At 40.5% G+C, this 25,542-nt stretch overlaps 1 protein-coding gene across 4 annotated transcripts; it reads right to left on the reverse strand.

Moving 5' to 3' along the window:
* Nucleotides 1-478: 478 nt before the first annotated feature.
* Nucleotides 479-25,029, reverse strand: CREBRF (CREB3 regulatory factor). Of its 4 annotated transcripts, none has more exons than XM_069868910.1 (10): nt 24,905-25,029; nt 17,405-17,582; nt 16,303-16,428; nt 14,358-15,441; nt 13,737-13,835; nt 8,953-9,147; nt 7,339-7,528; nt 6,827-6,900; nt 6,300-6,422; nt 479-6,072 (listed from the first exon to the last, which is right to left on the reverse strand). In XM_069868910.1, exons 2-10 carry the CDS (start codon nt 17,411-17,413, stop codon nt 5,957-5,959), a joined length of 2,016 nt encoding a protein of 671 aa, XP_069725011.1. In that variant the 5' UTR covers nt 17,414-17,582; nt 24,905-25,029; the 3' UTR covers nt 479-5,956. The 4 variants fall into 4 exon arrangements, with proteins under 4 accessions (XP_069725011.1, XP_069725010.1, XP_069725012.1 ...); XM_069868909.1 differs by having other exon boundaries at nt 13,737-13,838; XM_069868911.1 differs by lacking the exon at nt 13,737-13,835.
* Between the last annotated feature and the right edge of the window lie 513 nt (nt 25,030-25,542).

Genomic DNA, 25,542 nt, shown 5'->3' on the forward strand with positions numbered 1-25,542 from the left:
ATGAGGTCTCCCCTCAGCCTCCTCTTCTCCAGGCTAAACACCCCCAGCCCTCTCAGCCGCTCCTCATAAGGCCTGTTCTCCAGCCCCCTCACCAGCTTTGTGGTCAGTCAGTAGGACACCAGGCGGTATTTCCTCCACAATTTTTATTTTAAATTACAAAGGATGTTGCATACATTGATGAATTTGTATCTGAACAGAAGTGCTAGGGATCAAGGGTGACAGAGTAAACAAAGTCAAGAGTTTATTTGTGCCTCTTTTCAGAAAAAAAAAACTGCACAACTATCAACCAACATTAAACATCGCAACTCTTAACAGATCATGCTTTTAACAAGGTAAATTTGTTTTCTAACAGAGACAAGACTTTCAGTAAGTTCTTCTGAGCTCCAGTTGGAAGTTAATTATAGAATACCGAGGACAGCATTACAATCATGACCCCAAGCACAGGCAGAACAGGATGCCATGTTTTGTTTAAAATGCCTTTTTGTTTGGCCTGTCAACCACCTACATCCCTACGTCCCATCAGCCTGAAGAGTTCACCCAACCACAAATAATGAGCAGTAAGTTTTATCTGGACATAATTTTCTGGGAGGATAGAAGATTCAAATCAGAATGTATGAATATCCATCATTATAAGAAACATCAATAAAATAAAGTGCTACTAATAAATTCTGGTTCCTAATCAGAGTATTTTAATAGGGTGGAGTGTGCTTTTGCCAATACCAAATCCAGTCCTGAAGTTTTCCTTACAGCAGCTAGTTATCTCACCCAAATTTGACTTACACAGATACTCAACTACAAAGTATTAAGAGAAACTCTGAACACTGATGTTATCTAAAACCTTTGGAGCTGTTCTTATAATGGAAAAAAAAAAAAAAAGTGTGGCTTAAAATAGCTCTGGCTCCACTTTTAGCTCCACAGCTCATTATAAAGACAATAAATGCATAGTCAGTACTTGCTCTTGTGGCAGTTCATGAATGTCTAAGAGGCTGAGGATTATAATTCAGTGTGCATACACACCTTCTTATCATGCTAGAAGCATTGGTGGAAAAAACATGGCATATTGTGAAATGTAAATTGTAGAAAGACAGAGACATTTTCGTATGTTGTAAAGGAGATAGAATCTAAAAGTGCTATCTTTCATTAATGATGTTTAAGAATCCCAATTTATACTGGGAGATATTAGAGAGTGGTGTTTTCTCAACATACTAATGCCCTTGATACAGTTACAAGAAGAATCAGCCACTGAAGCAGTAACTGTTTGAAATGTACTTCACACCATCCCTGGGGTAAACAAAATAAACCTCAGCTGTGTGCAAGGCTGTGTCAATAAGCCAAGAACACGTCTAGCAGCACGCTTAACTAGATGATTCCAACTGAAGCCTCCGACTTAAAAAGAAAATCGAATCATGATTAGATGCATTCTTGAAATTCAGGTCTCAAGGCCAAATACAGATCCTAACATTCACGGTACATAACTGGGTTGTGCCTCAACAGAATTTCAGGAAGACTAGCAAGCACGTTTGAGGAACATAATTGCATTTGCTATTTCTGCTGAAGGCAACTTGTATACAACCCTTTGAAATTCTCCTGATAAAGCCTTTAAGAGCTTTAAAAAAATAGCTGTGTTTAAATGATTTATGGAAAAGAAAAGCACATCCAGTCTCTATATTCTGCGAAGAAGCTAACTGTTTTATTAATGAAGGCAAATACCAGGTAAATGTTATGGGGAGGGTATCTTTTTAAAATAAAATCAAAACTGACACTGCTATATTTCAGAAGCATCTGGTTGCTTTTAAGTTAGTTAAAAGACCCTTCATCCATGTAGGTATTTTTTGTTTGTTTCATTGTTGGTTTTGTTTTCTTTTTTTAAAAAAAACACGATTTCCCTCTCAGTATGGAAAATTCTTCTATAAAGAATTAGGAACTGAACACAGCTGAGCCTGACTCCCACATCACCTTTACCATAATGCAACTTCATTAAATCACAATGATTTCCATTGGCATGATAAGAAAATCCAGCCTATCCACACATAAACACAGCTTTAGTATTAAGTCTCTCTCATCCAAAAAAAAAGTAATCACCAAGCATCAGTAAATGTGTTCAATAAACCATAAAAGGAAGCATTAGCAAAAGGGGTTTAGGGCTAAAAAACACCCTTCGTGAGCACCCCCACATTTTGCAAGGCCATTCAAAAATAAGTCTTCCATATAAATACAAAAGGACAACTACTGAGAGAAACTGAAATCAGATCTATCCAGACTTTCTTCAGGATGCTTTTATCAGTTCTGATTCCATTTCAGAAGGGTTTAGAGGGAATGAAAGACATTTAGTTCTAGATGTACAAGTAAGGCACAATATAAAGCCACATCATCATCTGTCATGAAGGAAGTAGGAACGGACGAGAATCATACATGGTACAGCAGAACAAGCAGTCCATCGATTCAAAGTGTGGCACCTAAGTTCAGACTGATGAGATCTCAACAGGAGCAGTTATGACAGCATGCTTTCAATATGGAAACAAATTCTACAGAATCCAGTGTATCAGAAAAAAAGAAGCGCTTTTGTTTGTATTAAATCAAGAATGTATAATTGTTTTTGGATATAGGAGTAAAAGTGAATATTCACAATGCCTACACTCAAAAACAAACAGAAAAACCCAGGACTTCATTAAGATCCACATACCATGTATGAACACTGAGAATCTTTAGAAAACTGTGTTCTCTAAAGATCATCCAAAAATGCATGCCACAATTGCCAAAAAACAGAACATGTACATTTGTTGGTTTTTATACCCTTATAAGATTTCTGTTTGTGATAAGTATACACTAAATGTATATATTTTAATGACACTAGAGGAAGCAGATTGTTACTGGCATTAAAGTACAACCATTTCTAGACGGTTTAAATGCCACAGAGTCCCCTGGTTAAAATGTAAAGCTGCACAGCTTGCCTATGTCACCTTTATGATGAAGTTAAACCAGCAAAAGTTCTTGTCTTTACTCTACATTTTACTGCCAGGTTTTATTTATATCAAGTATCGCTGCAGCATTCTGACCAGCCCAGAGTTAGCAGCAAGTGGCAGGAATCATATAAAACGCAGTTTCTTTTTTTTTTTTCTTTTAAACAAAGTGCTTTTCTAAGATATACATACATATAAATAGGTACAAAATAAAGTGTCAACATTAAAAAGCTCAACTATTTAAAAGCTTTAACTTAAAATAATACATAGAAAACACTGAAATGCAAGGGTATGGAATTCACTAAAGATTCAAAGTCTACTTTGAAATACTCGACCAAAATCATATTCTGGTTTTCAGACAAAAATAAAAAGCTATAAAGTTATATTTGCCCAGTATTTCTGAGCAGGAAAAAAAGGGGCTTTTTAATACCGTGTCAGTTTAATTTGTCACTGAAGTTTTCACCTGATTGCAAAACTGCTTTCTTAATATTTAGAAACGCTGCCTTGTCCGCGTGGTTTGTAGACACAAGGAGCTCTCATATCTGAGCAGTGCATTAACACCATTCATCAGAAAGGAACAACAGTATTCAAATCTTGGTACAGACGTGGCCTTAACTTCACAAGAGACATTCTTTGTCGGGGTTTTATGGGCCATATGCATCTCTGGAATAACTGCAACATCAGCAATAATCACAACAGGAATACGTCTGACCCACTGTGTAAAGCAGCAGCCAACTCTCACCTCACCCTAACAACACCACCACCTGAAACAAAAACACCCACATTCCACTCAGATTTTCCAAGTCTTAAGTGGATTTACGAAGTTTTGCCTAAATTGCCCTGGGTATTTATTCAGTCTCCTGCAGGAAAGACTTTCTGTACAACTCAGTAGTGGTATTTTGGCCTCCTCCTCCCTTTTGAGTTTTCCAAAATATTTAGATACAAAGTAAGCTGTATGCACATTCACAAGTAGATGGCAAGACGGCCACCTTCATCGGCCACTCTTACTGCACTACTACCGACTCAGACATTTTTTATAGTACAAGCTTGGATATAAAAATAATCTACTTATAAAAAAAAGGAATCACAGTACAAACAAACTCAGACACACTAGAAATGAAGTGGAGAAATTCCCCAAAGGGAGTGGGGAGAAAGCCTTCATGGACTTTTGCATTTTTTTTCAGCAGCTACATTTGAAAATATTTGGTATTTCTATTTTCAGTAAACAGTGTTTTGTCATCTTTAAATAGGGAGAGAAAGAACAGGGAGGAAAAGGGGCTGGAGGGGTCCATGAAACCAGAGAATGATCTTGCCTTGAGATAAAGGACTTTCTCATCAAAGGCTAAAGCTTTTAATTTATACGTTAACACTGACTACAAAGCCAACTCTTATTAGCAGAAAAGCAAATAAGAACTGTGTGTTAATATTCCTCAATCATAGAAACTACTCAATTAACAAGAATAAGTCACATATAAGTTTGAAGAAGCTAGTTTCGAAATACCTGTACAAAAATATAAAAGTCTATAAATTTCTTTCATTTTGTCTGTAGCCTGTGTTGATCCTTGGAAACATCACATGCATAATAATACATCAACTGGAAAAGTGGCAACTAAGGAATTAGATATTTGTAGCTCTTTTTTCTCTTTACATATGTACACATTACAATAAAAATAATTATATTTTGGTTGTTTGGTGGAAGTATACTACAACAAGCTAAATATTTCTTTTAAATTCTCGAAGTCGAAAACTATTTTACCAATAGCTTACTAAAATCCAAATATATTAAAATCTCCTACAGTAAGTGCAGAGAAAAAAGATTTAAAGACTTCGAAACGGCCACCAACTTATCTACCATGGAAGCGAACTACAAGAACAGCAAAATAATATTGTTATGTATGAATGCTCCTTCTGTAGATAATTGGACCCAAACAAAAAAATTCACAGTTCAGTAAGATCCCTAACCCTGACCTTTAATTTTTTTTCTTTTTTTTTGTTTTTTTTTCATTTGTTTTTACATTCAGTACAGTATCATATAAGCTGTGCAAAACTTTACTTAGACTGGCAGTTCGCCATATCAGTTGCATTTGTCTTTGGTACAAAAATAAACAATCGCATTAATGTGCAAGTATTTGTTTTCTTCCGGCCAAAGTACCGAAATTGAGTTTTCTAGAGCCATCTTTTATACAATACATAGACTCTGTGGCATATATCTACATTTTCAACATATTCCTATATACATTCAAAAATTTTTAGAGCTGGAACAAATACGTTAAAACCTATATCTTACCATCTATACATCTTGTTTTTTCCCCTCGGGGTTTTCTTCATACAAAACTTTACCAGCTTATACTGATAGCTCTCCCCCAAAAATACAAGGCACAAAGAATAGACTTTTTTTCTCTTGCTTGCACAGACATTTAAATACTATATTAAGCTCAGAAAATTAAAGTCTTATATGGCACACTAGCTCTAATGCCATGTGTGCTATGTACAAGTTAATGGTTGCAAAGAAAGCTTACTGTGTTTTTAAGAACAACAAAAGAAAATCCAATTATTAAAAAACAAAAAACAAAAACCCAAAAGCTCCCTAAATAGACAGCTTTACCAAAAAAACCCACTTCCTCTTATTTTACTTGGAGCATAAACCTGTCACAATGTCTGGCATATACTAAAAATTCTTATTAGCAAAACCATGATTTTGCTCCTAAAACAAAGGTGAGATATTCTGGTCCTAGATACCAATTTAAAAGAACCCTCATCTCAGCATTTAAGCTTAAAGTAGCTTTGAAACTATCTGGTTTATGCTCCCAAAATGCTACTAAGCATTTTATATCATGCTTTGATTTGATTTACTACACTGTTATTTAAAAACAATGGAACCTAAATGTAAGTGTTCACATAATGCTAAAGCGACATGCAGACCAGAATGCGATTTACAATGAAGTACTTGACAACACAGGAAGAATCTGACCGATGACAACAGCTGAAGAAATGTCTCAAACTTTTGACATTGGTATTCGTAGCCCTACAAGGCCACCGGTGGGGTCTCCTTCTGCAGTCTTCTCTAAAACTTGATTCACAAATTCTGATGTCTGTCCAGCGACAGGTAGTCCTACAAAGAGGGGGGTAAGAAAATGTGCTGTAAACTTACTAATAATTGCACCTACTTGTACATTCCTCTAAGTAATACAAAACCAATGAACCAAGCAAAAGGCACAGAAAACTGAAATTAGAAAGCCCTTCTCTCTTTTCTCTTTTCCAGAAATTGTTTGCAAATCAAAGTATCACAGATGACAGGTCTCTTCACATACATGCAAATTAATTAAGTTTACTGCTTACCAAGAGTGTCTTTAATAAGTACGTTCAACTTTTGTTCCATGTTGACTCCTCTATCATCTTTAGGTACCTGCACTCGATTAACTATTTCTTGTTTTATGGAGTTGATAACAAACAGTAGATTATCTGCAAAGAAAAAAAACTGGGTTAGATTTACAGCACATTTTCCCTGAAGCCAAAGAGAACCACAGCTGTCCATACACTGTTATCTGTAAGCATCACAAAGAGTCACATCACATTTACAGTAAAATTAAGATGTAATAGATCACATCTGCAAACATATTTAAAAAATATTTACATTACATATATATGGTTACACTATTTATATCAGTAAAGTAGCTCAAAGCTGCAGGTAACCCAATTTACGTACACTTTATAGAGTGGACTGGTTTTGTACCAACAAAAATGCCAAGTTTGTACCAATCCTGTTTTTTCTATAAACTGCCAGGTATGACCCAGGTTACATGACGGTGCAAAACACAGACTTGTCTGAACAAAGGAAAAATTAAGATGTGAAGAGTTGTATTTACCATATTCCGTGTTGAGACCCCAGAGTTTTACTTTATTGGCTTCATACTGGGCTTTCTTTTTTAGTCTACAAGCCCTATAGTAAGAAGAGGGGAAGAATTAGAACACTAACAAAAATTCCAGAATACTAAGAGCATCTGTTTGTTTGTCACACAAACTTATCAACCAATACTCACAGAGCTGAGACATACAGAACCATCTGTCTACTCACTCACCTTCAGCAAAAGCACTCTGCTACCTGTATTTGTTTACATTTCACAGTGGTGGATTTTATCACTGTATCAATCTTTTGCCCAGCAGCTAAGTAACTCAGCTTCCAGTGGAAATACATTGTTATCTAGGGAACAGGCAAACTACATCCAGTTGCCCTGCTTCATGACAAACCGGTTATTGGGCCACTGCAGGAACTGCCACAATGAAGCAGGATCTCTTGAGGCAAAAATTAGTTAGATCCTAATTGTCCAGTTGTAGCAATCCAAATTTACTCACTCATGTAGCGTTATCTAATATGTACCTGGAAGCCAGTTTGTTCTTTTCTTTTCTTGACCTTGGTCTGGCAGTTAAGGGAAGTTCACTGACTGGCGTCAGGTCACTGATCACCTTATTCAGCTTCCTCAGTTCATTACCAATCTGTAGAAGTTTTCTGGGGTTGGGAGTCAGGTCTTCTACATCAGTCCTCCGTGACTTCTTTGCTGCATATTTTCCTGTTTAAAATATGCAGAAAATTCAGTTGAGAAGTGACACAATAGGTACACAAACTTGCAAAAAAACATTCTTAAACATGTATTTTTTAGGTGCAGTTTAAGCTCCATTGTTCATTACAAAATAATGGACTGGAATCATGTGATCCCTGTGGCCTTTCACAATAGAAAGAGCATTTCCAGACACACTACTTTGGACAATTCGTATTATACCCCGATCTGATAAGAGCAAATACTGCTGGCCAGGCTACTGGATGTGACAGACTGTATACACACAACTGTGCTGAAAAATGTATGTTGCAAGTTAAACACAGTTGTTTTGCCCCAACTGTAACTTTCTAACTCATGTGTTCAGTCAATATATCTTATCGCGCACTCAAGTTGATTAAATTCCTAAATAATCTTATTGTTAAATTTCTGTACTGAGTGTCAAGGCCTAGAAATGAAACCACCAGCAGTGATATCAAGTTTAAATGAACCACAAAAAGGCTGGTCAACTCCTTTTATATGTATTTGAAGCTACTTAAGGTCTAGTTTTCCTCATGAAATACATATATCAAGATAAAATCTTTATTCATTAAGATTCTCTGACACTGCTATGTGTCTTTTTCTAGATTTCTATTAAAAATTTTCAATTGTAAGGCAACGTTAATATTACAAGCAGGGAAGCCGGTTTCATTTTCTCATTCAAAGCCAAACTCAAATGGAGCAGCCTATCAAAGAGGTCCTGTGACAAGAAAACAAAACTTACTCCTAATGGTGGTCTGTTCTAGATGACATTAAGTCATGTGTGTGGGATGGCCAATTGTTAATCAAAAAGTTATGGGAATAAACCACAGCTATTAAGACCAATTGGTTTAAGTTTCTAGGAGGATATTTTAAAGAAATAGTTTATTCACAGAAGCCCAAGTCCTTCACTGTGCTGCATTCACATAGGTGGAAGGAACAAGCAAGCTGGAGCAAAAAGAGAGAGCTAGACCTTATAGTTCACACTATGGTTCATACCGCAGTTAATGTGAACTTTGCACCTCAGATCACTTCCAGCTTACTTTCAACACAAGCAAGACTGAAACTAACAGCTATGAGGAGCAAATATCAGTCAAGCAACCCATTCACAATGTTTACAGTGTTGCAAAGAGAAAATTATCAACACTTGAGTTTTCCACTAAACACCCTTGGAAGTTACAATTCTCAATTCATCTACTTGCCTCTAGAAGAAACCACACTGAAAGTTACTACTGTGGTTCACTGTGCCTTCCTTGGACACCATGCAGAACTCTGCTAATTTAGCAACAGACTTGCAGTGTTTTAATGACTTATGTTCACGGCCAAAACAACAACTTCTGAGCACTTGCAAGTGTGGGAATCTGTCTGCTGAAGGTGGCACAATGAAAGACATTCACTTGTAATCAGGACTCTGTTCTTACCATGATGGAGACCATTCTTCTGATACATGTTACTTGGTAACGTATCTCGATTCCACTCGGATGGCCTCAGCATTCTTTCTTGTTGTGATGGTGTTAGTTGCTCACTGTACTCCCAGAAGTATCTTCGCTTGCCTCTTTTCCGAGAGGATATTGCAGTCATTTCTTTTAAATCCTCCACAGAATCATTTTCATAGCCTAAAATGATGCATTGCATTCTTTATATAACGTTGACAAAACTGTTTCTAGCCCTTTCACGGTGGACTGCGTATTCACGTTAAGAGCAAAACCACAGACAAGGCCTGTTTTATGTTACATAATGGACTTGGTTTTCAGCATGAACTACTACTGGTTACTTCCCTTAAATCCACAGACAGACATGGAGCTAGTGATGGTGCTTCATCAGTTAAATAGAGACAAATTATTTATGCACTGAAAGCCCCTTTCTGTTCTCTGACCCCTTAAGCTCTATTGCTCCTCCCCCCAACAATCCCACCACTGCAGAGTATGGACAACAGCTGTTGGAGAACAGTCTATCATCCTGACAATTTTCTCCATGAATTTGTAGTAACACAATCCAAACTCGCCTCCACATTTCAATCAATCTCTAATCAAAAAGTATGGAAAGATAAATAAATAATAAAAATGGATTAGCAACGCACTAATAAATAAAGCAAAATTATTCAATTGTAGAATATTCAGAGCTGGAAGGGACACAGTAGGATCACTGAATCCAACTCTTGCTATTCCTTGAATCTGAACACCTTCAGGAAATAAATCAAGCCACCCACCCCTATTAGACTAAAGGAAGGGGCCTCTGCTATCAGGACAATGACCTAAAGCCCATTAGAAGAGGTCATATAAATTGAAGGGATCTGGACACTATCTGTTCAATCTCTTCCTTGCCCCTCTACTGGGATGAAGAGAAATGATCCACAGTGAAGCTACACAGTATTTTAGAGGTATATAATGATGCATTTAATATGGTGAATTGTTTGTGACGTACACGGAAATTGTAACGCCACTATCCACATAAATATTTATGCAACAATTATGTAAACATAAACCACAGTTTTTAAAATCCTATGCATGCTTTAGAAAATAAAGACAACCTATACTAAGGTTAAAAAACCACAAACCACTGCATTGACTTTTGTAATAAAATACTATGTGATAGTTTACATTTACTTAAAAAGGAATGGATTTGGAAACATCCCATACACCAATGAAGCTTAAAGCAAAGACAACCACTGAATGGACTGCAAGCTTAACAAGCCTTGACCCCATATGCTTGAGCTCTGCCTCAACTTTTAACAGCAGCACAAAGAACACTTTCTTCTTTTTCAAACTGTCCATTCAATTAGTCTCTTTGCACTTGAAAAACCAGTTGAAAAAGGATAAACAAACTTTCTTGCTTTGGTCTGACTCTTACCTCATAACCCAAAGTATGAATAAAAGTTAGGTGGGCAGAAGGATGAAATCACTTCTAAAGTTCTGTTTCTAATCATTTCATCAACTCTTTCATTCTCTAGTTTATTACAAAGACAGTATTTTAAAGGCAAATTAAACAAAGAAACATGCTTTATAAAACATTTTCTTGTATAGCAAAAATTATGATGACAGTTTCAAATATTTATATAATTATTAATAAAATACTCTTAAAAAACCCACTTTCCTCTTGAAAAAAACATGTCAGGCTATGTATAAATTTAGCCCATCTTCAGACAACACAGAATTAAGCCAACCAATGAAACAGACCTCTTTAAGAGCTGATGTGTACAAATGTAAAACAAGGTTAAAATCAAGACTTCCTGTTTGCTTATTTAAACTATAATTAAGTTAGCAACTGAAATTATGCTGACTTAATGCATCCTGCTTTGCAACTCTAACATTTGACCTGCTATCATTTTAGTTACATAGAATAGTCTAGTGCGATGTCCTAATCTAGTCCAAAACACACAGGAGTGAAACAAATCTGTAGCTTTTTTTCTGCATGGCATTTACCTTCCTTGAATTCTCCTTTTAGCAGAGACCACGTAGCAGTTTCACTTTCTTTGGACTAGAAAATCTAAAAGGGTTCTCGTATTTACCTTGTATTTACTGTATTTAACTCCATTGCAAGTATCTCCTAAAAATCTTTGTTTACATCCCTTACATTGGTTTTAGGTTTAAATTTGCCAGGGTAAGTAAAACAGAGAAGAGGGTAGATGCAACTTCTGCATCTTACCAGACTAACAGCAAAAGTAGCCCCACCAGAACAGTATCAGAAACCCCCTTCTCTTTACCACTGAATCACAGTGAGCTGTCAAACCATTTGAGTTTTTTCCCCAAAGCTGATAGTGCAGGTGCTCAGAATAGATGCAATGCAACTTCCTTAAACAACCCCCATGTTTCTAAAAGTATTTTTTCCTTTCAGCTCTTTATTCTCCAGTGCTAATGAATCAGTTATTGCATCTTCCATTTCTGGAATCTCTTGACAACTTGATCAAAGAAGCAGTTATTTACAAATATTTCTATTAAATGAGATAGGTAAAATATTCTAGTAATGGCAAAAAATAAAAAAGTGATAGAAAATGCCTGGGCTGGTAATTTTGTTCCCTTGTGCAGGAGAACAAAATTGTTAAACCTCTGTCATGGTAATAATAAAAAACATTGTTGTCCAAATATTCCAGACAGCCTATCCCTTTTTTGGTTATTTCTCCAAGTTCCTGAAGTTCACTATATCCAAGTGTCTCCTCAGACAACACAAATGTTTTAAGAAAGCAATTCATGCACTCCAAAAACATACATGAAGGAGAATAAACAAAAGTAAACTGTGTATAAAATACATCAGAGGGTCAGCAATAAGTACTAAGCTTTTGTCCTTTCAGTAAATGATATCTTCACTCTTAATCTATCAACTGATTTTACTTTCAGTGTCAGGAAAATAGACATTTTTTGAAACTTTATATATAGTATTTACCTTTACTCTAGAGGTAAAAAAAAGAACACAATCTACAAACAAACCCTGAAGAGATTATCTTCTAATATAATCAAACCCTACAGTGAAATTTTAGTATCACAGAATCACCAGGTTGGAAAAGACCTCTTGGATCATGGAGTCCAACCATTCCTGTCTGCCACTAAACCATGACCCTGAGCACCTCATCTACCCATCTTTTAAATCCCTCCCCGGGCAGCCTCTGCCAGTGACCGGCGACCCTCTCAGTGAAAAATTTTTTCTGATATCCAGTCTGAAACTCCCTTGGCGCAGCTTGAGGCCATTCCCCCTTGTCCTGTCCCCTGTCACTTGGGAGAATAGGCCAGCACCCTCCTCTCTACAATCTCCTTTCAGGTAGTTGTAGAGAGCAATGAGGTCTCCCCCTCAGCCTCCTCTCTCAAGGCTAAATAACCCCGGTTCCATCAGCCACCCCTTGTAAGACTTGTTCTCCAGCCCCTTCACCAGCTTCACTGCTCTTCTCTGGACTCGCTCCAGAGCCTCAACATCCTTCTTGAAGTGAGGGGCCCAGAACTGAACACAGGATTCGAGGATCAGTCTCACCAGTGGTGAGTACGGGGGCAGAATAACCTCCCTGGACCTGCTGGCCACAATGTTTCTGATACAAGTCAAGATGCCATTGGCCTCCTCGGACACACTGTTGGCTCACATTCAGTCGGCTGTCAATCAACGCCCCCAGGTCCCAGGTCCTTCTCCTCCAGGCAGCTTTCTAGTCACTCATCCCCTAGCCTGTAGCACTGCACAGGGTTTTTGTGCCCCAAGTGCAGGACCCAGCATTTGGCCTTGTTAAACCTCATACCATTGGTCTCAGCCCATCAGTCCAGCCTGTTCAAATCCTTTTGGAGAGCCTCCCTACCCTCCAGGAGATCCATGCTTCCTCCCACGTTAGTGTCATCTGCAAACTTGCCAAGGGTGCACTCAATGACTTCATCCAGGTCATTGATACCGATACTGAACAGGACTGGACCCAGCACCGAGCCCTGGGGGACACCACTTGTGACCGATCTCCAGCTGGAGTTAACTCCATTTATCACAACCCTTTGGGCCTGGCCATCCAACCAATCCAACCAGTTTTCCACCCAGTGTCACCATACTGAAGGTGAACGGCTGCATTCACTTAAAGTTCTAGCACCCTAATATTAGCCAATTTCCTTCCTTAGCTACTGTTCCGCAAGACACAGCTGCGTTTAGAAGGCGGAAGTGATAGCTTTTGAGTAAAATCTGAACGAATGGCAAATAGTTAATGTAACTTCACCAAATGAAACCCCAGTGTTTTCATAGGACATCTCTTCTTCATGGTTACCAGGTTTTCTGTGCAACGCGCCTCCGTGGGCTGCACAGCACTGCACAGTACAGCAATTATTACAGAGCTGTATTAGTTACTCCAAGCCCCAGGGAGCAGAGAGAGTTCAATTCAGAAGAAAGGAGGAAGAGGTTTTGAAATACTAACAAAAATGTGTTATGCACATGTAAAAGTAACATAAAGGGCATTATGCTTAACAAGTTAAATGCCAACTCAGGAAATCTGCTTGGAAAATAATTTAATCTGAGAGTTCATTATGACAAATGCTGACAAGGTTTAGGGAAGCTGCTGTTTTTAAAAACGCAAAATTTCAGTTGCTTTCCCCAAGAAGTTACATTTTGCCAAATGCCTGAATACCTTAATTTTTATACTCTACTACAAAGCTTTTATGAAATGTGACTATTATGTCACTTTCTACAATGAAACTAATACTTGGCTACAGTCTTGTCTCTCTTTTCCCTTTGGATTTTATTTTTGCTTTGTTACCTTCTAGGTGAAGGTTAGTTCTTATTTCTCTTGTTAAGGCTCCATTTCTACATGCAGGAGAGAAGAATCCAGTATCCTTTGAAGACTCACTAAGTGTTACTGCTGAAAACCACCAAGAAATGGTTCTGTTAGTTTCAGTGGTAGGTATTCTCTGGATTCTGTGGAAAACTGTACCTACAGTAAGACTTAAGTAATCATGAAATTGTTTCACTCAGGCTATGACTTCATACCAGCTATCAAGAGATACAACTCTGGATAAATTCAAATCAGCAACCTACTGAAGACTAGAAAGTTCTGCACATCCTATTGTAAAGTCACAAAACCAGATGACAACAATTGTATGCAGGTTGCTCTGTGACTTAGCCTACAAGCTAGGTTTCCTGTATTCTCCATCATTATTTTTGTTGTATGACCACAATTTCTGCAGTTTTTCCCAAAACAGGGCAACAGACACCTTATGCAGTTTTCATTAATTTCATCTTACAAAGCACTTAGAAAATCTAGGATGAAAGTTCATAATTGAAGGTCACTGTTACTCATATGTAACTATAAAGCATTCTTTCCTGCTTAGCAGACAAATCTATTAACCTCCATGCTAACAAACCCAAACATTGCTGGTACCTGGTTCTGAGAAAGTATCGCTGATGTCATCATCTTTATCATCCTCATAATCTTCTTCCTCGTCATCATTTTCAGACAGCTCATGCTCACTGCCAAATCCTTCATCATGGTCCTCATCTTCAATATCATCCTCATCATCCTCATCTTCCTCAGGGTCTCCCTTGGCTGACTGTTCACCCAAACTGTCTGTTACAAAAAGAGAGTAGTTGTGCTCCTCTTTCTTCTGTGAAGAATCTGACGCTGATGCGCTGGCAGAAAGACTGCTCTCCCCAACAATAAGCCCTGGAGTTTCCTGGGGAGGACTAAGGAGCAGCTCTTGAGTGTCTTTAAAAGGCAAACCAGGAGGTGTACTGTGACTATGTGGGGACTCTATTCCTTTTCTTTCTTGTCTCTTTGCTACAGCACCACAATAGCAGGTGTTTTCCTTTGCTGCATCAGCATGAGTCTGGCTCAGCACCGGTCTGCTCTGTGGTAAAGGATTGATCTTTACTTTTGCCTTTTTAACATAGTCTTTACATTCAACATGAATGTTCACCTTTTCATTATTGTACACATTGGTCTTCACCATGATTTGTGTACTGGAAGCAGGCTGAGTTGCAGGTTTGCTTGCCTTCTGAAAACAGTCCGACAAAGGTGCCTCAGCATGAATGTTCTTGGAGGAACAGACAGGGGCCGCTGCTCTGGTTGCAATTTTTTTGCCAGGTAACAAAGAATTTAAAGGGTTTTGTTTTACACTGAGGAGCAAATCAGGGTAATAAAGTGAATCAGAAACAGGTTGGGAGTCCTCACTGTTAAGCTGAGCAAGTGTTGGTGTTTTGCTTATCACCTCTTCATCTTGGTACGGGCTTGAAAAGTCATCAAGGCCCAGGTAATCCACCTCTTTTGTTCCCCAGATGTCACAGCTGGTTAATTTAGTGTACTTAGTTAAGTCTTCACAGTAGGTGTCCCACTGCTCCCACTTTGAGGTGAGAGCAGCCTCTTTGTCCAGGATGTCTGTAAAAGACTCCAAGTTCTCAAGGTCTTTGCAGTCTTCCATTGAAAGTAAGTTGTCTCTGGAGCTTTGCTGATAGTCCATTTCTCTGTCCTGTGCAAAATAAGACCAATTAAAAATAATAATAAAAAATAATTTAAAAAAATCTTTGTTCTCTATTTAATTTAGTATGGTTAGCTTAATTCCAGTGAAGTGAAAGAGAATGATAACATATGAAGACAACTCAACTTCCAACTAAAAGCTTCTTCTGGAGGGTCAGAATGAAGTCCAGCTTCTGTGCTTCAGTAACAGATCCTTCTGAAGAGTGCTAAATACAAGTCAAATGCCACTGAATTCTTTTTCTGCTATTGCAACTTCATCTGGTCACCCGGAACTAGACTTGTACCAATATCCACACATTTAAAATATGAAATGCATCACAAGCAAGCTGGTCTAGTCTCGATTAACCTAGGTAAATCTTTGCTGTGTGTTTAAAAGTATATACTAAAGTTCACCAGTCCCTGGAAACCCTCGTTCTAACATGACCAATTAATGACTGCGAGCTACCTTGCTGACTTTGATGCATGGGGGAAAAAAAAAAAAAAGAAAGAATGCTCATGTAAGTAACTCACGAGTCAACTTTTATTTTGCTTTCCCTGCATTCACAGCTTGGGTGAAGTAGTATACAGCTGCTCTTGCAGAAAAGATTGTAAGGAAGAGTCTCAAGCAGCATAATACAGCATCAACACAGCTCTATTTGACACTTATGTATCAAGCCTTTCCTGATGGTCAACTTTAAAATGTCTATTGAGGGAGCATCACATCTGCTGGACAAGCAGTTAGGGTCCTCCCTAATCAGTAGCTAGCAGTAACAAATAATCATCTAGCATTCTTGAACAAATACTCCTTTATCACTACATGAACTAAGTGTATTAGTCAAGGAGAGGAAGCCATGTACACACAAAGATGACCTACCAGTTCATACATGAAGTCTGGATCTGAACTGCTTGCCAAGAGATCCGTACTCATCAGAGTCTGCTCTGAAAACACATGGCTCCGAAAGGCGTCCCCAAAAGGAGGGTCCATTCCACTCACACTGGGCTACAACAAAAGTGATACTGACCTTTGAAGCATGCTATAAGAAGGCATATTCTTTTCTTCAATAAAACATAAAGAGCATTGTCATTTCACCCAACTCTGAACGTGTGCTATACTTGCATCCGTAAGTTTTTTACCTACACAGATAAGCATGCCATTTCTCAGAGAATGCCTTAAGAGCAGCTAACAACATGCAGCTCTTTAATCAAAGAACGTATCTGTATTCGTCATATAGCAGCAAGAGTGTTACTTATTTGTTCTTTTTTTGTTGGTTTGAAATTCTCATGAGTTTGCCAAGTTTAGCGTTATGTTAGTATTCACAGAAGAGGAGAGGGAGCACTGGCAAGATCTGCGAGTATCAATAGGCACTACACGCTTGCAGGGCCTTCATCTTAATACAAACCATTTTATACTAAAGTAGTGCTGACTTTTTAGAAACATTAGAACTCATAAAACTTCCACTTGAGACTGAAACAATAGCAAATTTATTACAACTAAATTAAGAGTGTTAGATCTCTCGAGAACAAAGTGGAACTTTGCAAAAAAACATTATGCAGGATGACTGGGCATGCAGGGAATGCGCAGCAAGGCTTTCTGCTGCATTTAATTCCAGACCTCTATTTCTCTTCTAGACACACTCGCCCTGAGGGCTGGGAAGGGAGAAACACTGTACTGCTGAAAGTCATTCAGTGTGCTGATGTGTGAATCACTGCAGTTATAAAAGGCTGCTCTCCAGGCATCCACCCTCACCAAGACAACAACTTTGCTGCATCTTGCTGTGTGAATGCATACAGTACCAAGAGCAGCAACACAGCTTCCACCACAGGCACTACCAGCACCCTAAAAATATACACCATTTAATCTCTTCTAAATTATCCCTGCTAATGCCAGTCACATTTGCTCTTAAACTATTATTATTTTTTTTTAAATAAGGAGGCAAAATTATTTACAGACGTAAATAAAATTATAATAGATTTACCTGAGGCATTTCCAAGCCCAGATTCCCCAAATCTAATTCCAAACTTCTTGTTTTATTCACTTGTGGATTCCTTTCCAGCTTTACTTCAGTCTCAGTGAGTTTACACAATCCATACAACAAAATTTTTCCTTAGGATAACTTCAGTTCACTGTGATGGAGCTCTTCTATTTGTAGACTTCTGTACAGAAGAAAAACAGCAAACCCCCAAGGTGGTAAGTATTCCTTCCCCAAAAGGTGGTGCTTATAAGACAGCCAAAGTGAAGGAGACAAAAATTTCCCCTGAAAAGTGCTTATTCCTTATTCTGGAACATACAGTAATTTTCTTCCCCTGCCACATTTCACCAAATTAAAACCCCCAGATCCTATAGAACAGAATTCCTGCAGAAACCTTTTTGGACCAGTTTAATTTTATTGCTTTTTCTCATCACTATTGAGACCGTGAGTTCTACAGACATACAAAAAGAAAAGCCTGCTTAATTGGAAATAATGACTGGCATACTGCTGAGTGTATAAGAGAGAAACAATCTTTATGACTAACAAAACAGAGCCGATAAATTGTGAAAATGTCTCAGACAAACGTTTCAAAATACTAATTTCTGAGTAGGCTGTGACACTGTTTCAGTGATATCTCCTCCTTTTCTTAAGGGTTTAATCCATCCAGCTGGAGATAAGAGTGTATCAATCACTCATATAGCAACATCTAGTGGTAGAGGGATCACATCAAGCACACTCACTGTCCAGCAGTAAAGAAAGGAAACAGACAGCCTTCCCCATCAACGCTAATTAAAAATTGTGCCGAATTCAGAGTTGCCTAATCTCTATTAGTTTCTCTATTAATTTCAAGTAAGGAACATGCTGAAACTGGTCTGATCTACCTGTCAGTAATTTTACCAGTGTAATAGTTTCTAGAGACCTGCTGCTACTTCAGATGCGTGTCTGAAGACTTTTCCAAGCCTCATATCCTGCATAATACTGCATTCCTTTACAATGTAAGAAAAATGGAATTGCAGAAAAACAAGCACCTTAGCACAAACGTCAGTAACCACATCTACACTAAAAGTATGACAAAAGGTTCATAAAATAAGTAACAGGAACTAAAAAAGAATGTTACATCGAAAACAGTAATAAAAAGATATCATCCATGGTATCAAACCTTAGTATCTAACGTAACTACTTTGTCTTCACAGATGCTGCTTTCTTACTGTTGTGCTTGCCTGAAAGTTCCCTTCCCTTATATAAAAAGTCCCTTTAACAAAAAAGCAGCATTAGAAGAGCATAATCAAAAAACTGAACCATCATCCTTGTACAGCCATTTTAATGCAATGTTCAGGCTATGTTTATTCTCCCATTAGGGAAAACAAATAGTAAAGTAAAGTAGAAGTGTTTTCCTACAGCGGAGCTATGCTCAGAACCCTCCTCCCACCAGCACATGATAGCATCCCCGTGATTATTCCTACTTGCAGATAATATCTCAGCTATTTTGTTATATTCAGCATACAAACCATCAGACTGTGGTAAAAACAGGCACTATGCAAAAAAGTCTTTCCTTATCAAAACATACTGCTTTTCAAATATAAGCTAGAATATAAAGAACAACCACAAGTCCAGTTATACACAACTTCTCAGCAAAACCATGCTACCACTGCCAAAGCAAGGCATTTCTTGTAAGGCCCTTTGTCGAGTAAGAGCCAGATCCTTCAAAAAAAAATCTCCTTTCTGCTCTAAAACTTCCAGGGAACTCTTTTTATGTATCTTAAAGTGACATTAAAAATTAAGCTTGTATCGCAGGGCAATGTGCCTCAGCAACCCCTGTTTCCCTTCACCCAGCAAAGGCCACGCCGCAGCAGAAGTTGTCCTGCCTACACTGTTAAATGCAGCATGAACAACTAATTCACTTTTCAACCTGGCCCGACCTACGAGAAAGGACCTGCTCTTTAAAACAAACAAATAATTTTCTCATACACAAAGAAAGAGGCAAGAAGGATATAATCTTTAATACCAACCAACACCTGAGTAGCATCTTTCTTTCCATACAGAGTGGCAGAGGCTGATGCCTTTTTCAACAGAACATCAGATTAGCACTTTGACGTCAACACCAGAACACCACCACCATCTGCGTTCACATGGGAGACTGTCAAAGTTCTGCTGTTGCACGATATAAAGGGCCAAGAAAGGAGATGTTTGCTGCTTCTTTACTGGTTATTCTCCGGAACGTTTTTGCTCGAACAGGTACCTCAAGCCTTTCCACTGTTTCATGCACAACCAAGAAAGAGGGAAAAAACTTCATCTGTACTAACTGCAGTAACAACCGACCAATGCTTCCAAGTGTCAGGACCAGGAATCTTCTGGAACATTTAGAAATCCTCAAAACAGACCTTAAACATTTAAACTACTTTTACAATCTCGAAGACTGGAGTGATCTTTCAGCTATAAGCTTCTAGCACCACTTAAGAATGACAGTGTACGTCCTACCATGTCAAAGCAGCGTATCAGCTTATCTGTTGCTACAATTCTCTTTATGTTCCATTCTTGTAATTTTATAATATTAATACTTAAATGTTGTTAGAATCTCATTAGGACTGATTCCAGTATTCTACAATGTAAGATTTTTCTTAGTAGGTCTATGGAGGGGGAAACATGCTGAGGCCATGACACCGCCTGCACAGGGAGCTGCACAGTCTAAGCACACACACTTCCAATGCTTCACACTCCCAACAAAGCGGACCTACTTCCAACTGCTTTGTACTTTTCCCAGATTCATCAAGACCTTCATTAAAGGACTCACAGTGTTCATATAGAACTACCAGTATTTTTTAATATACTAGTAAATAAAGATGTATGGTAGAAGTCAATTACACACATGGAAGCACAGATGTAGAATCTGAACTTGCTGTGCAGTAAAGTAACTTCAGACTGCAGCTGAAATCTCATTTTTACAGACTTTATCAATATTGGCACTCTCAGCCCAAGACTGAGTTAGAACTGAACAGTACAATTGTTATGTTATCCATAATAAATACAGATTTGAAGGAATTCAAAGATCTGTGGCAGATCTCAAGAATAGCAGTATAATAATTACTGAAGATAAATATAGCAGGAATTTCTACTTTGGGACAGTTTTCATTAATGCCTTGCGTCAGCCTTTCCCGACTGCAGAGATACAGTGCTGAAATCCTGTAGGTGCTTCCCAGCAACTGAATAGCAGGTGGAATACACAGCCCCCGGGCAGGGTGCTGCCACTCCTTTTGGCAGCAGCCTGCATTTAAATCAGATTAAGGTGATTAGGGAGCCAGTTCCTGCGTTGGTTCTGTGTCTGCAGATTCTTGAGTCACATCAGTGCAGAACTGCACCCTACTCCTGGGAGAAGGCTCATTCATTCAGTTGGGCACGAGGAAGGGCAAGACATCTCCTATGTTCAGACCACATTTAAACATTTGGCATATGATGGAGACAGGCAGATAAATATTGGTTAAAATCTCCGTCAGTCATTGATAAGTAGCCGCAATTTGTTCTAGAGAGTTAATAATTCATTAATCTAATGACAAATCTTAGCAAAAAAATCTTCTGCATTTATATTTACTTTTTGAAAACGTGCATTTTAAGCAGTTTAATAGCGGTCCCAAAACACCTGGGAAGCCTGAACTTCAAACACTCTAATGGCAGGCTTCTTATGTGACACTGCTGATGCAGCAGCACATTTGAACTAGCAGGGAGCATGACCTGAACTCAAAACATGCAGCGTTAAGGAAAGACATGGCAGTTACCACGCACATACCACTGCCCTACACAAGCAAAACATCCCTTTGCAACAATACACTGTCTCCACAGAAGCCCCTGTAAGAGAAAAACCTAAACTGCCACCTTTCAGCCTGACAACTCTGAAAGCCCTCCTCGGTCACCTGTATGAATCACTTGTACTCCAGCTATAACTGAAGTTGCTATTTCTGTCTCAATTCAGATGTGTATTTTGCACAATTTGAAAAGCACACAGCACGCTGCTGCACCATTTTGATGATTGTACAGTGCTTATTATCACAGCACCTAAATGCCCGTTATAAATATGTTACATGAACAATTACACTTTCCATGATGGTGGCTGTGCATCATACAGCACAACTGTTTAAGTGACATGTTTTGATGCAGATAATAAAACAGCACGTCATGAGAGCCTGTTCATACTAAACCTACAAACTCAGGCTGAGACATTCAGAATGCCGAACTCTGAATTTCGGAGAACGTGCAAAAACTCTGCCTCTTATTTTAAAAGAACCATTATGTACTATGCAGTGTTTGCTGTACCTGAACATTTTATGAAGTGCTGCCATTAGAGATGCAAGTTCTCCTACACTTCTCTTAAAACTTTTTTTTGTTCTGCAGTTTGTGCCAATTTGTTTCTGCTCACAGAACATACTCTGCTCAGTGCGGTCTTCAAGCGCAGAACATATTTTCCTTAGTTTTGTCTTTAAATGCAATGCTCTTATCACGTTTTTTTTTCCTTCTTTCTACATCATTCTTCAATTACCAGCCAGACTTAAAAAAATCTTTTACTTTTCTCCCCCACCACAAAGACACTAAGTTTTCTCTTGTGGGTTTTTTTTTTTTGATGAGCAAAGACACTCTTACAAAAGGTCTTCCTCTGCTTCTACCCACTACCGCCTCATTCACCGGCTCACTCAAAGCCAAGTCCCTCTGCTTTCTCAGTGATACATTTGTATTAAATTGCCAGCATAAGCATCTACGACATTAGTCCTTTGCGTTCTCTATGCTGGAGAGCAAAGAGTAGCTGCTTAAGACAGCCAGATTCCAAGTTTGATGGAGCACTGCCAGTTTAAAGAACTAAAGATACGAAAACTGTTTCACTTCTTTTAAGGCTTCAGGAGAAGGGAAACTGCTACTTCACTGTCTTTGTTCCTTTTCCTCTGCTGACCTTCCCTTCCCCCTCAGTATAATTTTTCTAATCCTGCTTGCCCAGAGCAGAGAGGCTTCAAGATCTGGAAGTGATACCACTGAACAGAAGCTCTGGGTTCCAGTCACACACAGCACTGCGGGTAAAAGTGCTGAAGAATTACCGAAGAGAATATAGCCCTACAGTCTTTGTTTGAATTAATACCCCAACACGTCAATGCCAGCTACTCAGCTCTGGAGGGGTATTCCACTTCAGCATGAGTGCGTAAGCAAACGGGCAGATGCCCATTCAAAAAGCAGAAGAAAAATAAGGTTTTTTTTTTCTTTTAAATGAACAAACAACATATTGCAACCATGTATTTTGTAACAACTATGCACATTTAATAATACATTCCTAGTGAAAGTGCTAGCTTTTCTGTACATTCTGAAACAAAGACTAAGATTTTAATATTATTTTAGTGCCAAGAGTGGGAAGTGCAGCATATTAAACTTATTAGAGCTATATTAATGTGCTTCAATTAATTTAAAATATATATAGTTAAAACATGAATTGCATAAACCTTTATTAAAACACCACTGTAGTTAGGAAAGTTGTTTGCGTAAGAGAATTAGCAGTAAGACTAGCATTCAAATGTCTTTTTGAGCCAGAGATTTCCCCTGAAGTAGAGCATGATCAAAGCAAAGACAGAAAACAAAAGCAAAACTACACAACAATTTAGCTTACAACCTCCAGCAATGTTCTACATCACTACATGACGGTTGTTTCTGTTTTTTTTTCTTGACACTGCAAACTCTTTCAGCGTAAAAAAAAATTACTTATATAGTTCCCAGAAAAAAAACCCTCTTATGGTGAAGGGAGCAGTACAACCTTAGTCTACTCTTCGCGCTCTATGTTACATTGTATTTTTGTTGGAAATAGGTTATCAATACTGCATACTTCAAATCCAGCAACAAATAAGAAAAGATGCATTAATCACAACAGTCCTAAAAATAAAAAAAAAATCCAAAACTTTGGAGCTCAAAATCAGAAGGACAGGATCTTAGCCAATGCTAACTTTCAAGAACTTCTTATGAAGTGCCAAATACCCTTATCAAATTTTTATTTTAAAACATCATTTAATTAGGCTTCACAGACCACACAGCAGGAACACGCAAGTCACAAGAATCCAAACCAGAGTGTTCCCTTATTTATTCCACACTATCAGTCTATTAGGCGGACTAAAGTTTCTATTTATTCCCAATTAATTCCGGCTAACACAGGAGGGACTTTAAACCATAATCCTTCAAAAAGCCCTTTTGCCTCCCTCATTATTTAAAAAGACGTGGCAAGGGTGTTCACTGGCTTGATGCTTCAGCTGCAAGTTTCTCGTATTGGTTAACTCTGTCTTTGCTCAGGTAAACGACCAGCTACAAAGCAGTGTGTGAGCGATTATTCACGCCTGTAAAAAGTTCTAGAATAGAACAGTTTGGGTTGTAAGGGACCTTAAAGGTCACCCAGGTCGAACCCCCCTGCCTTGAACAACCTGGCCTTCAATATCTCCAGGGATGAGGCAGCCACAGCTTCCCTGGATGAATGACCGGAGCCGCGGGGTCGGCGCTCGGTGTGGGGGGCCTCTCGCTTCTGGGGGGGGTGGGGGGGGCGGACCAGCCGCCCCCCCCACCCCCCCCAGAAGCGAGAGGCCCTCGGAGAACCGGCCCCAGCGACCCCCCCCCCAACCCGCCCCTGACCCACTAACACACCTCCCAGCCAACATGGCGGCCCCGCCCCGCCCCTCGCCGCGCGCCCATTGGCCTCGCGCCCCGGCCCCGCGCGCGCCCATTGGCCGCCGCGCGCGCCGCTCACCCGCCCAGCGCCCCTTTCAAGCTCGGCCGAGGCGACATGTAAACAAACCCCCACCCCACACACGCCCCCTTCGATCCCCGCCGCACCGACCCGCCAGCCCCTACACCCCGGCTCCAGCGCCGAGGAGAGCTCCACTGACCCGCGGGAGGCGGCCCCCGCCCAGCCCACCCTACCCCCCCCCCCCCTCCTCCCTGCTGTCCGCGGGAACCGAGCGACCGGGCTGCCGCGCCCCCCCGAGCGCCGGTGACCTCCGCTACACCCCCCGCCGCCGCAGCAGTCAGCGCTGTGCTCCTCCCGGGACCCCGGAGGGAACCCCCGGGCCAGCCCCTCGCCCTCCCGCAGCGTTCCAACAGGTCGAAAGCGAAGCAGGCGGCTGCGAGCCTGAAAAGCGAGAGAGCGCAGACCCAGCGGACCCTCCCGCACCGATGTTGGGCGGCCCGCACGACCGGTCTCCCCGGCGCCGGCTGCGAGACTCGCTTTCCTCGTGAAAGCGGCGGCCGCTCCCCACAGATGAGGGGTGGAAGGGTCGCGCCCCCCCACGCCTTGCAGCTCCCCCTCGGCCATCGGGCCCGCGGCAGCCGCGCCCCCTCCCGCTGCCCTCCGGCCGCCGCGGCAGCCACACCCCCGTCGGGGCCGGGGCAGCCGAGGGGGGCGGCGGGCTCGGCGGCTCCGCCGGGCGCCGTCCCGGCCCGTTCCTCCTGGGCGGCGGGGCGGACACACCCCCTCCCGCAGCCCCCCGCCCCCGCACTCACCGGGCGGCCGGGGCTCAGCAGGGGGCGCCGCCCCGCGCGCTCTGGCCCGGACCCTCCATGCGGCTGCGGGGTTTGTTTTGTTTATGTCCCTTCCTGACGGGTTCCCGGAAATCGCGTGACTCGCCCCCCTCACGTGGGGGGGGGGGGAGCCCGCGCCAGCCAATCGCCGCGCGCCGCCCCGCCGGCCAATGGCGCCTCTCCCCGCCCGGGCCGCCCCCGTCACGTGACGGCGCGGGGGGTATTTAAGGCGGGCGGCGCCGCCGGCGCTCCGAGTCGTCGCCGCGCTCTCCGGGTGCGGCCCTCGCGCAGCGACGGCGCCTCAGGCACGGCGGTCGCTGCTCGACCCCCCACCATCCCTTCTCGTTTAGTGATAAAAATTAGTTCTGCTGTTGTTTGTGCAACTTTTTTTTGCTTGACACGCTCCTCTTCACTACCAAGACTTCTTTCCGCTGTGCCTAAAGCCCAGAGACATCATCACACGTGGTTCTGGAAACAAGGGACCAGCCAGCCACCTCAGGCAACTAACTCGGAGACTTTCACATCAGCAGAACGCTCCTATGACTTTCAGCAGAGGAAAAGCAAACGTCCATAAACTCTTCAGAACAGCTTCCTGTGAAGGGCACAAATATTTGAACTTT

Source organism: Phaenicophaeus curvirostris, chromosome 15 (assembly GCF_032191515.1).
Source record: "Phaenicophaeus curvirostris isolate KB17595 chromosome 15, BPBGC_Pcur_1.0, whole genome shotgun sequence".
In the NCBI taxonomy this organism is placed as follows: domain Eukaryota; kingdom Metazoa; phylum Chordata; class Aves; order Cuculiformes; family Cuculidae; genus Phaenicophaeus; species Phaenicophaeus curvirostris.

Bases quoted from the DNA above. Each gene is read 5' to 3' on its own strand.
- CREBRF (XM_069868909.1), bottom strand. The intron at 9,148-13,736 runs GTAACAAAGCAA...GCATCATTTTAG, and splicing joins AACTAACCTTCACCTAGAAG to GCTATGAAAATGATTCTGTG. The intron at 7,529-8,952 runs GTAAGAACAGAG...TATTTTAAACAG, and splicing joins GAAGAATGGTCTCCATCATG to GAAAATATGCAGCAAAGAAG.